Source organism: Podarcis liolepis (assembly GCF_965112155.1).
Source record: "Podarcis liolepis genome assembly, chromosome: 8".
Classification (NCBI taxonomy): Eukaryota; Metazoa; Chordata; class Lepidosauria; order Squamata; family Lacertidae; genus Podarcis; species Podarcis liolepis.
Window position 1 is genome coordinate 22303653 of NC_139560.1, and position 13531 is coordinate 22317183.

Consider the following 13531-nt stretch of genomic DNA (forward strand, 5'->3'; position numbering starts at 1 on the left):
TAGCTCTGTGTATGTACACCTCAGTGTCCCCAAAGCCCTTTCTGATGTGCTCCAAATGCGTGGATAGCAGGAGGGCATGTCTGCTGGGTCTGTCAGTGGCAGGGACTGGGATGGATCTATTTCAATGCAGGCCAAGAGACTCAAACAACAGTTAGCCATCACACCAGTAACACCAAAACCAGTTCGGGTTCCTTCCGTTTCCTCCTGTGCTGCCTTTGGAAATAGGCAGATGGGCCCTCTAGCAGCTATTAACTTTTAACTGTCCTAGTACTGTTATTAATTTTATTGTGTTTGTTTCTATGGTGAAAAACTCAATACGATGAAAATAATAATCAGTTAAAATAATAAAATCAGAATTCAGCTAAATGCCCGCTAGAATATGTATTTCAACAGTCTTCTGTAGTTCACCATCTGATTTGAATCGTTGTTGTTGTAATTATGACCAGCAATTCCATACAAGATCAGTGTTTCAAAAATATTCAGTAGCAAAATCCTTGCTGATCTAGCCTATAGATGCCTAAGCAGCATATGTAGCAGTCTGACATAAGAATTCATCTAGGAATACTGCTGAGATGGGGATAGCAGGAACTGCCTGATCAACACACAAATGTGTTGCTCTAGAAGGGTGTTCATTTATGCATGAAACAGTAAGATACTATTTAGCTTCCAGCCTGCTGTATCTGATTGAATAACAATAGGAAGGTTGCTGCTTGCAAAGAAGCAAAACAAGGTCACTAAACATGTTCTTAAAACACTTACAACTAAACCCACACTGCCATGACTCTAGGTAGGCTGTATTATGCATGCTGCTGCTTCTAGTCACATGCTGCATTCTCTTCCATCACATTGTGTAAATTTATACACAGAACAGTAAGGCTTTAGCTGATTTGACAGCCATGGAAGTTTTTAATCAGCTCCAAGTTTGTTCTTTGGGTCTCTGTGCATGCTGTTTAGTTATCCCAATTATTGCACAAATATGCTTATTAAGGCTTAGAGCTTTATTAAGCTGTACATATTAGAAATAATTTGTGAGTTTATTTAATGAGCCTTCCACATCACTGTCATTAGTTCCAAGACCAAGTCTCTGCAGTTATGTCTGCACTTTAAAGAAACTGCCACACGACTGAAGAATCACCATCTCACGAATAACACATGCTGATATTTCAAGACTTTAGATCAGTGTTTCCCAAACTTGGGGTGCCAGCTTTTGTTGGACTACAACTCCCATCATACCTAGCTAGCTGGACCAGTGGTCAGGGATGATGGGAATCGTAGTCCAAAAACAGCTCAAGACCCAAGCTTGGGAAACACTGCTTTACAGCAACCTTTGAAAAGGTACAGATACCAAAGAATTGACTTCACAAGCTCCACAAAATGAGAATGGTGTCATCAGTGCTCCCGCCCACTTCAATGGGTCTTGCACAGGAAATGTTCCTGCAAAATTTCAAGTCATTGTTCTTTAGCTTTCCAAGATCATGAACGTCTTTTTTTTTTTTTTTTGCAGGGTGGGGGAGATGAGAAAAAGAATCACTTACAAATTCTGTAAAGAAAATGTTTTATTTAAAGTGTTAAATACCATCACCAGAATGAATTTGATTTACATTAGTTGGTGTTCATTAACAGGCCTAATCTGCCCTTTTCTCCCCCAATGTCAATTCCCTTTACTTTTAAAACAGACTATGTACAAGACAGCTGTGGTCACTGGAAGAGTGCTATTTACATGACTAAATTATAAGTAGAGTTGCAGACATGTGAATATCTTAAAAAAATACAATCAACTTTTAAAATAAATACTGCATAATGACCAGGTATGTACAGACTTTCCATACGGTCATGTCCTTCTTGTCTCAAATAGAAATAATTTAATAATAGGAATATGCATAAAAGAATGCATTGACTGCATGTCACAGTATCAGGAAGAGAGTCATACGTCTTAAAAAATGGTTTTACTCCTAAAGGATAATGCAAAGGTATGTCTTTAGCATTCATGGGTTGCCATATACAGGTGAATGAAATAATTTAATCACCAAAATTTTACCAATCTTCTTTAACTTAATACGTGTAAGTTTGGCGGGGGAGCAGTCGTTCCACTCTAGTAATTTATTGTGGATGCATGGAAATCCCATCAGCAAGTGCTTCTCCCTTCATTTCAGAAGAAAAGCATCTCCATACCAGAGTTTTTCCCCACTGGTATACGGAGGGAATTCTAAATAGCTGCATGTGTGCAAATCACCAGGCATTTTAGCATCCGTGTCCATGGTGCTTGCGCATGGTTTGTGAAAGTACTTGATAGGACTGTGCTCATAATTTTGATTTATGTCAAATTGTACCATATAAAAGAAAAGGCCTTAGAAGGGACACCTATTTTTTTACTTTTGCCATCCTGTGATGCATGTACCTTTTGGGATAACACTACAGATTTTTCATACAAAATCAGAGTACTTGTGTGCATGGCCTTAATTTAAACAGTGTATATTCAAATATTATTGCAACACTTAGACATTAAACAATAGGTATGTATTAAAGGCATCTAAAGACACAGAGAAAAGGATGATAGACTTGAACATTAACAAGTTACATTCCCTTTCATCAGGAAATAATAAGAGATCAGGACTTAGAATACCCCCACCTTTCCACCCCTCCTTCCAGTGGTACTAAATTATCTATTACATAGGAGACAGGTGTGTATGTTTCTTCAGATACCTGTGGTATCTGCATTTAGGCTCTTGGTGATGGTGTCAAAAAATTAGTAAATTGCATGTACTTTATTTAAGGCGTTTAAAAATCAGCAGGTGAAATCCTGCCATCACTTAGGGCATGTAAATACCACTAATTGAAAGACAGATGCGGGATTGCAGTTTGAATTGTGACTTTTAATGTCAGGCTGATATTCACTGATTTGCCATCACATAGTTTATAAAAACTGAACAGAACAGCTTATTTGCTATTTATTGTGACCCTAAATGGGTAATAATTTGTTTGGCTCAGTGCAAATTATAAGATGCTGATATTTAGCAAGACTAACATCTTGTATTTCTTTAAGACCATCCAGAAATGATAGTTCAACCTTTGAATGAATGATGCTGGTGCTGAAAACAAATTTATTGAAGACATTTTACAAATGGCCACATGATTCCAGTATTTTGCTGTAGAATTTAATTTGAAGGTGACAAAAAAAGAAAATAAGTTTCCATGCACTGTACAATAAACTGCAAAAAGTTCAAATTTTTTATCAAATACATGCTGAATTATTGTAATGTACTCCCCAAGCCATGTTGCAAAATTCTTTTCAACATGCTTGAAAAAAGTTCTTAAACAATATTCTTTTCCTCTCAAAGATTTCAGAAATGCAGAATCATCTGCAACCCTGAACCAAATATGGGGCATGAGAGTAGTTAAGTCAAAAAGTAGCGTTTTCAGAGTATAATGATCATCCTGGGAGGTAGGAAGGGAATGAGAGAGCAAAAGGAGGGAGGTGTAGACAAGAAGGGGAAAAGAAGTATACAATTTGCACATATCGTTGAACTTTACAAGGCTTGTACCTTTTACATTTAAATAAATTTAATATATTACACTTATTTCTTGTCACATAAACGTAATTTTAAATATTTGCTAGAAATTATTTATTTTTCATTTATGTCTGCCAAAACACAGACCATGATTGGTTTAAAGAATGATAAACTTGGTGTGTCTTACCACCCTGTTGCATTCTCTCCCTTTTAAAACCATGCACTAGTGAAATTTATTTTTAAAAATAATATAAATTGTTGAAAATGGCTGATTTATTCTTTTTTTTTTTTTTGCAAGTTGCAGCCCCAAGAAAATAATTTAAGTGTTCAGCATAATCTGTGTCCATGCAAAAAAGTTTCTTTAATTTCATACAGTACAGTATAGCCACAGAATTTTATTTTTCAGAGTCCACGCACTGGAGTTGACTCCAGCAGTAGCTGGAGTTATGAAGCCTGCCACTATAAGACTTCAACCTTTCTGATAAGGCAAGGTTCCTCTGCTGCAAATAACTGCTATGACAGCTGGCGTTCCTTTAATGGCTCTTTTCTTCCCTCCTTCCGATTGCGGCATAGCTTCTTTGGGTAGCTCCATATTTCTGTGGCATAACCAGGCTTGGGTGGGGACGAGGAGAAGGGGCAGATAAAGAAAAGGGAGCAAGAAAATAGATGTGGCATTGAAAGGGATTCTTGTTGCATGAGACAGCTTGATTCTTTGAGTTTAATCCATGGCTTCAGATTGGACTAAAACTTGAGTGTCACTGAACTCCAAACCATTCAGTTCTTTCCAGCTCCACTCCTTCACCTGAGGACTTCCTTTAGAGCACAATGTGTGCAACTTCCTCTGAGAACACAGGATCGCTTTTGTAGCCCTAGAAACAGGCTCCGAAGACACAACATTAAGCATGCAGTGTTACCAGGGTTTGCGACCTGTTAATTTTTTTTTGTAACGCTGGTTGCTATGACAACAGTTTCACAGCTGCTATGAACGAGCATAAGAAGGTCCTGTTGAACTTTCAAGAGACGACTGGGAAGCCCTTCTCGTAAGAGGGGCTAAAGTTGGATCTACTAGGGATGAAGGGGGGAAAAGTTTGAACCAGCCAATCACCATATTGGACAATTCCAGTTCGTCTAAAAGTATCTGTGCCACTCCCATAAAGGATTTGTGATCCATGCGTCCATAGTCTCCCCACACGATAATCTGTTGAGTTAAAAAAAGAAGACATGGGTTTTAGGAGCAGGGCAAAATGAAGTAGAATCTTCACGTCAATTAACAAGATGATCTAGAATCAACAAATGGGAAGTTTCAGAATCTTGCCATTTCCTAAGGTGAGCAATCAGACAAATGGTGTCCTTGCTCAGAGAGACCAATCAGGATCAAGAATCTCAAAACTTGGGCTGGGCTCCCAATCACTGTGCATGGATCCAAGTGCTGTTACACATATTCTGGGACTCTTCCCTTGTTAATCTTCCAACTGAGGTCCCTCAAACTCCAGATAACCCTGACTTTTGGAATCCAGCTTGTGGCAAGAATAGCCTCAAATGCCTCATTTTTATTCTACTTCATGTACAAACAAGGATTTACACACACACACACACACACACACACACACACACACACCCCCTTTGGAGCTGAGCCTGACAGAATTTCAACCCCTCTCTTCTTCTCTGTTTAAAGCAGCTTGATGTGAACATGTATTTGGAAGTAAATCCTACAAAATCCAGCATGTGTTCAGTTTATGAGTTATCTGCTACCATGCTTGTGCATAGTGTTATTAATCTGTTCTGAGATCAAACTTAAATTTTGCCATAATTTCTGATCTGCTTCAAATCTGCTTTCCACCAAAGTTCACAGAATACTAAGGCACTAATACTAAAACAAGCAGGAATTGAGGAGCTGCTTGGCCACATATTAATGGCAGGACCTTCCTTTTGTTATAGAGGGGAGCAGAATGAATCCCTAAGAATTGCCAGCATAACATTTTCAGTGATATTCATTTCTTGGATTTATCTCTCAGTTTGTCTCAGCAGAAAGTGCACAGAATATAAAGCCATCTCACTCAAATTATACGGAATATCAAACACTGGATGCATCTTCTTGATAGAAATAAATAAAACACTAAGAACGATAGCACCTGCGATTCATTATTCATTCACTGGCTATTTGCTCTTAAAGATTTGTTGTGTTAGTAAGATGGGATACGATTCAAAATTAGTGTTGCAGGAAAATACTCAACTGCAGATATTTAGTTTAGAATAATAGAGAGTTTAAGAGGCAGCTATCTGAGAAAGCAGCATAAGGGAGCAGTCAGACTTAGGCATTTCAGTTAATGATGCTAGAATGGAAGGGTTTTAGATATGCATGGCTAAGGGTGCAAATTACCTGTAAAACTTTCCCTTGGGGACTTTCTTCAAATGACAACAGCTGCTGGTAAAGAGGTTCCAGCGTTTTTCTTGCCACCTTTGTTTTCTTTTTGGCTATACAGACTCCATTTTCTAATAGATACACCTTTACATATGGTGCTTTGGGGAGAAAAATATAAAGATCTGTTAGTCACCAGTTTTTGCACATTAGCTGTGCAGTTTTAGCACCTTATGCAAAATCCTGACATTTAACTGATAAATACTTTAATTAAACACACACTCATACATTTCATTTATGAGCATTTATTCCCAAGGCATTCTGGATAGCCAACCTGCTTCAGTTCTCTTCCTCCCTTGGCACTATGAAGCAAATCAGGTATGCTTATTTATTTATTATATTTTGCAGTCTTTATTGAAGAGTTTTCTATACACTATATAGTAAACAGCCTCAATAATTATTCATTTAACTGAGAAAATAGTAATACAACTGTAATAATAAAACATAACATAGTCAATTATTATTGTTTACAGCTTCATCCTGGCATGACTGACAATTCAGATTTTCAAGAATTAATGACACTATTGCTTCATGGCAGAATAAAGGAAAGAGGGCAAGTTTGTTGTGATTTTCAGTATTAAGAAAGGCAGTTACAGTCGTACCTTGGAAGTCGAATGGAATACGTTCCGGAAGTCCGTTCAACTTCCAAAACGTTCGGAAACCTAAGCGTGGCTTCTGATTGGCTGCAGGAAGCTCCTGCAGCCAATCAGAAGCCCTGTCAGATGTTTGGGTTCCAAAGAACGTTCACAAACCGGAACACACTTCTGGTTTGCAGCATTTGGGAGCCAAAACATCTGAGTACCAAGGCGTTTGGGATCAAAGGTACGACTGTAATGAAATTCTAGATGCCTGGGAACATATACTGGCTGGTGGTACTCCAAGGTTTCAGGTTGGAATGACTCTCAGCCCCACTTTGAGATGTGTGGGATTGAACCTGGGACCTTCTGCATGCAAAGCAGATGCTCTACCACTGATCTACAGCCCTTTCCCTATAGGGGAACGTAAGAACTTTAACAGCAGCCTTGCTGAATCAGGCCAAAGGTCTACTCCAGCACCCTGTTCTCAGACAGAACAACCAGAAGGAAAGCCTGCAAGTGGAACATCAGTGGAATAGCACTAACCCAACATTGTCACACTCTATAGAATAGCCTTATGCCCATTGATTTCGGTGGGTCTACTTTTTGTATGCCTAAGGGGTTATCAGTCTAAGAGTATTTTTATTTGGAGTTATTTAGACCCTGTCTACTACATGAGGTTCTTGAGGTAGTCTACAATGTATTTAAAATGCAATAAAGTAGTTATGAGTTACAGGTGGGTGGGGTGGGGAGCAGCAGCGGCAAACATGTATTTGTTTCCTCTCAGTCCTCAAATGTTTCAGCATCACTCTGCAGCTGAAACTGCTGCCAAAGCTACAAGGCTATGTTCCTCACACTGGGCAGCTGCTGTTCCATCTACCACCAAATCGAGAGAGCAAGGCTGTTAGAAATCTTCCTCCAGTCCTCAGATGTTGCTCTGCTGTGGAATCTTTGAACCTCAGCTGGTCTCATAGGAAATCATCCTGGTCCACGATAGTAAGAACTGCCATACGTTTGCCCATTGATTACGTGGGTCGAAGCTACATAGTTAAAACACTTCTACATTTAATATATGAAATTGATATATCAGAGAAGTTGGAAGGTTCAATTAGTCTACTTTTTTAAAATAGTTGTATAGAGGTGGCCTAGGAGACAAGCCTTTGGCTATTGTGGCTAAAATAGTTTCTGAACCAGAATGTTCATGTGCTGCCATGTGCTTGGGGTTAAAGTGTACTTCTCTCACCTGGCAGTGTCTTTGAACCTGGTTTTACAACAAGGCCTCGGGCTCGTATTATTTCCACCTCCAACTGTCCCTTTTTGTCCATCATTCCAACCTGGATATCGCCTAAGGAGGAAAAGAAAAACCCATGTATTGCAAATTAAGGTTACACAGAAGTAAGGTAATTAATGGGAAACAATCTTTTCCCACCAACTGCAGCCATATAAACAAAATTAATTTCTTACCCATTGCCGGTGTTGCCAGTGTTTGGCGACCAACAAGTTGTGCAGGGCCAAGTCCATCCAGAAAGTCACTGAACTGGCTGTCCGCAGCCAATCGCACACCAGGAAAAATCAAACTAATGGGAAAACAACCAATTTTTTTTTAAATAACAAGTTTCTAAATAATCAAAACAAAGCTATGCATACTGTATTACGGATCTGGCCTACAACAGGGTATCCACTCACGTATATGCATCAACAAACAGTAGTAAGTTTAGGCACTGGTGACATCAAGATTGGATTACTGCAATGCACTTTATGAAGAGTTTCCCTCGTCTGTAGTTATTGCAGAATGCTGCGGCTCAGTTACTGACGGGAGTGAGGCCCTGTCAGCATTTAACACCTCTACTCAGAGATCTGCACTGGTTGCCTATTTGCTACTGGGCCAAGATCAACGTGTCACTATTAGTATATAAAGCTCTTAAGCTTGGGACTAGTTTACTCACAGGATCATCTTGCCCCATTTATGCCCACCTGACTGCTTCAAGCTGTGGAACTGGCACTGTTACAGGTGTGACACAATACCCGTCCCATAATTTTAAGAAACTGATAATTTAGCGAGCAGCACCCACACTTTGAAACTCCCTGCCTGCTAACGTCAGGCATTTGCCTTCACTGTATTTTCAGCACCTGTGAAAATGTTGTATTTGGGCCAGCCCTATACAGACTTGTGGAAGTTAAAAGGATTTATATCTTTTTAGCTGCTGTTGATTTTAATCATCTTTTGAATATTTTAAATACCAATTTTTTACTTTTTAAAAAATCAATAAGTTTAACGTTTTATTCTATATTCATTTAAATCTTTGTAAACCACTTAGAGGTATACAGATTTTCAGCCAGGGGCAACCCGGATCCCAGGCTGTAACTACCAATAATAATTAATTCTCTAATCCAAATGCAATTTTGTTTATGGCAGAAAAATTACCTTTTATACCTCTTAGGCATCCATTCTTTGACTAGCCTGTCTGACGTAAAGCCAAATGTTTCTAGCTTTGGTTGACATGATTCTGGAAGTTTGAGTGTACGGCTTAATCAAGTGCTATACAAATTTTGTTACATAACTAAACCAGCCATTATGGGCATACGTATAATATGAACTACTGCATCTGTGATGTCTAAACTCAGCAAATATCACCACTTACTCCTAAAACATGAAAAACCCTCAAGGTACTCCCACAGAATCTAAATAATTCTTGCCTCCAATTTACTTATTTTGTTCTTCATATGAACTAGAAGTAGGGAACCTGTGGTTCTCCATATATTGCGATACCACAGCTCCCAGCATCCCTGGCCACTACTCTTGCTGGTCAGGGCCAATAGAGTTCAACAACATCTGGAGGCCCAGAGGCTCCCTCCCCTTGATACAAACAAAACCACAGGCATATATTAACGATGTCCTTCCTTTACGTGGATTCCCCTATAAGAGAGGAGGGCACACTACAAGCAATGGCCATTTTACACTTGTTCAATGCACATGTGATCATGCACATCGCCGCAACCTGGAAATGACCGGAAAAGGGTGTGTGTGTGTGTGTAATGGGGAGGGTTTACACATTCTCCGCTGACGTGGGGGGGGGGCAGGAATGCAACCCCTGCATAAATTGGGGATTGCCCAGCATGACAAACAATCTGCAGTAGAAAAAGGAATCAGTGACGCTTGGTTTCTTTCCAAAGATCGGAACTTTATAACAAACGTCTCGGACTTACTTCCCCTCTGAGCTGTAACTGTTCATGCTGCCGTCTGTGGATTCCCGGCTGGCTTGACGTGTCATCCAGTTTCTCATCTCCACAGCCAACCCAGTTTCTGTGCTTCTCTGGACTGTGCTCTTCAACTTTTTGCCACCTGCTTCTAAAGAAATATAATGAAATGCTTAGTGGTATCGCATCTCTACAAGAAACAGAATACCTGGAAGAGAACGACATAATCCCTATTGTGTCAACATCTTTTTTGGGGGAAATCATATTTTTAAAAATTATAGTTGCACCCTTGTGCAACTGAATTATATCACAAATGCTTAAAATATAGTGGTTCTATAACTTAAATGCTTTTTATGAGAACAATGAGAGGGAACATGAAAGGCTGATCTTGAAACATATCAAACTCCTACAGTTAACCAGATGTATACTGTATGCATGAAAATAACTTCGCTTAGCGACCATTTCCCTCCAAAAATTGCACCGAAACAGCATTGTCAAAACCAAAAATTATCATGGCAGCCATTATAATAACCATTGTATTTTACTTCTATTTAACCAATGCACAGCTCAGTTTTGTACATGTATACTAAGAAGACAGACCCATTGAGCTCAAATCTTAACTAACCATTTGAAGCTAACCCTCCCAAAAAAATTGAAGTAGGATGTGTATGTAAACATGTCAGTTGTTACTTGAATTCATTTTGTATTTGTATGCTTTCTCCTCCATGTCTTCTAAAATCAGCATGACCAAAGCTCAAAAGACTTTACAGTCAATTTGTTTCATTATTATTGTCTTAGTATGGTGAAGAATGTTTTAAATATATTCCATATAGCAGGTATGGGGAAGCTTTTTCTGTTGAGCACCGAATACCCTTGGAGTAATCTGTTGAGGGCTAAAGCTGGCAGTGGGTGGAACAGTAACTGTGTCTGCTTGGTTTCAGCCTATTATGTCCATATGCTTTAAATTCAGCGCAACCTCTGTCAACCTGGTGACCTCCAGATCTTCTGGACTACAACTCCCATGAGCATCAGCCACACAGCTGCACCTGCACCTGGAAGACACCTGCAGCTGGTTGGCAGAGGCTACCTTACAGTACAGCAAGCACAATGTTATTGACTCAGTAATAATAATAATAATAAATCCTAAAATAACAGAAAAATGCCAGTGGGCTTTACTGTAGGGACAATAAATGACATTCAAACCACGATATTGAGCTTTCTTGCCTCGTGTCCCCTTCTGCCACTATGAGGAACAGAGAATGATATGAAATGTGCCATGACTGTAGCTGGAGATCAATTGATGAAGAAATAGGACCCCCTTTTGTGTGAGTGGAAATGCCTTCTTCTACTCATGCAAGTAGCCATTTGGAGTCAACCAACAACAACTTCAAGAACTTGACACACCTGATCTGCAAGCAACTTGGTATACAAGATCTGCCTGATGAGGTCTACAAAAGTGCTAAGTTTCAAACCAGTTATGTGCTCATGTTTCTCTTCCACTGCAATTTATCCTTCCAATGACCCTTATGAGGCCCATAAGATCCAAAGCAGAAATTCAAAGTAGGTTTCTACTATGCTGTCTTAGACATAGGAACCAACTCTTAGGGACTGAGGTCCCTTCGGCACCCCAAATAAAATATTTGAGTGGGCCAGCCCCCAGTTGATGGGCATTGCCATTCAAATAGTGTGCATGCACCGTGTCATGTGATTGATTATGTGGGACAGGGCTTATGTGTTGTTCAAGTTGGCAGCCCTGGTCTTAGACATGGCCATACAACCTGTTGAAGAGAGATTCCAGCAGCTACAACAATATAATTCCCTATTTGGCTTTCTACTTCCTATTCCTGAAGATGCATATAAGGCCTGCAAGAATTTGGAAAAACCATTGCTGCATAATGGAAACAAAGATATTGACGCTGAACATCTGTGCTGTGAACTTACAGCAATAGCTCAAAGACTTCCAAAGTCTATGCCACCACAAGGAGTATTTCTCTTCATACTACAAGCAAAAACTCCTGGATAATGTGCCTGATGTTTCTGTTGCTCTAAGGATCCTCCTCACACTTCCAGTATCAGTGGCAAGTGGTGTGAGATAGCTTACATATACAGGTGGTGACCATTTTGTGCAAGAGTTTCATGCCTGGCTCCCGTGTGCAGTGCACATAAGTCTGCTCTGCCCTCTTTTGGATCCAAAAGGACCGCACGTTGGCGGTCGCACATCAACTGGACGTGCGCAAAATGGTCGCCACTGCCTGTACTCAACAATGTTGCAAAAGAGATTAGTTGGCTTGGCAACTATATGAATTGAACATGCCCAAGCATCAGCGCTGGACCTGACGGAATTTGTGACAAAACCTGCAAATGAAAAGGCAGGCAACGTGAGATTTTGATGCGCCTGATATCGAAACTTTTAAGAGACTTACATTTTTTACATAACAACGCACAAAAATGATTTGTGTGCTAAATGATTTTCTTTGTATTTGAGAAAGATATCAGAGACTGTTGTATTGCTTATTATTGCAATTAAATTAGCGGTTTCAAGTTTTGTGCTTTTCAATTTTTTTCTACAAGACTTCTTTTTAAAATCAAAATTAGCAATTGGGGGGCGGGGAAGGATGCAAGTAGCTAGCCTTGACCTGGATGCAAAAGAGCCTGGGACTGGCCCTGGGGACGGGGAACTCATGGCCTCCAGATGTTGTTGGACTACAAGTTGCACCATCTCTGATCATTTGCCATGCTGGCTGAGGGTGATGGTTCCTCGCCCCTGCCTAGAGCATATGTGCTCTGGGGGTTGGAGCATCTCAGAACATTGCTGTATGTATGTCTGCACAAAGGCCACAGAAAAGTATAAATAGTTCAGCTGACCTGTAATCATAGCAGAAAAACCCCCTGCTAGCCTCATGCAGGTCAGTTGTGAGAGTCAACTCTTAATGGGACACTTGCAGCAGGAACAGATCAAGGCTGCACATCTGTACACACATACTTCAGAGTAAGTCCCACTAAGCAAAATTAGGCTTACTTCTATGCTATTCTTCCAGGGGATCAATGGGAAGCTCTAGACAACCTTGTTCTAATTTGGAACCAAAGCTACATACATAAAGAGGTCTCATATGGAATAGTATTCACCACAAACAACTGCTTTAGATTTGATATGCAAAATTATATAAGGTCATCTTCACATGATTTAATCATTATTATAATACAAGCTGTCATGCTTTGGAGTAAACATACAAGTACATTTAATTTATATTCATTCCAAGGGAAGGTTAGGGATGCAGATGTTGTCAAGCATTATCACCCCCCCCCAATAAAATACCCCACCCAGGAGTTAATTAACAACGGCTGGTAAATATTAAGCAACTCTAAATAAATAACTACTGCTGTATCATTATTCTCCTGTTTTATGCCGCCTGTGCATTAATTTCAGTAGCAATTCTGTAGTCCCATGGGCAGAAAACATTTCCATAAAGTGTGAATGCTGAATATCACAGGGCTCCATTATTATTTTTTTAAAAAAACTGGGTTCTGAAAGTTATGTAGCTTTTTTGTTTTCATTTTGAAGGACACCATGTATTAGCTAGAAATATTGATTGTGACACCCGCTGGTGCTCTCATGGATGCATGAAACTACCACACAAAGTGGCCCTAAGCCAGAGGTAGCCACTGTGGAATCAAGTGTCATGGGTGACCAGGTGGGCATCTACTACTAGCACCTGGAGTTTCGAATTCCTAAATGGATTGAGACATAGATAGAAAATGGGTAGGATTTCAATAGCTGTATGTGCTTGTGAATGGTCATCTGCAGGCAGATATGTTTCACTGAACTGCAT

At 39.8% G+C, this 13531-nt stretch overlaps 1 protein-coding gene across 29 annotated transcripts in view; it reads right to left on the reverse strand.

Moving 5' to 3' along the window:
• Window positions 1–1538: 1538 nt before the first annotated feature.
• RIMS2 (regulating synaptic membrane exocytosis 2) overlaps window positions 1539–13531 on the reverse strand; it is a 349035-nt gene continuing 337042 nt past the window's right edge. For all 29 annotated transcript variants that reach the window (XM_083516456.1, XM_083516462.1, XM_083516453.1 and 26 more), the window contains 5 exons: window positions 9711–9852; window positions 7968–8080; window positions 7747–7848; window positions 5890–6029; window positions 1539–4707 (listed from right to left, as the gene is read on the reverse strand). In XM_083516456.1, the coding sequence (XP_083372582.1) occupies window positions 4489–4707; window positions 5890–6029; window positions 7747–7848; window positions 7968–8080; window positions 9711–9852 (716 nt within the window). In that variant the 3' untranslated portion in view covers window positions 1539–4488. The remainder of the gene's footprint in view (window positions 4708–5889; window positions 6030–7746; window positions 7849–7967; window positions 8081–9710; window positions 9853–13531) is intronic.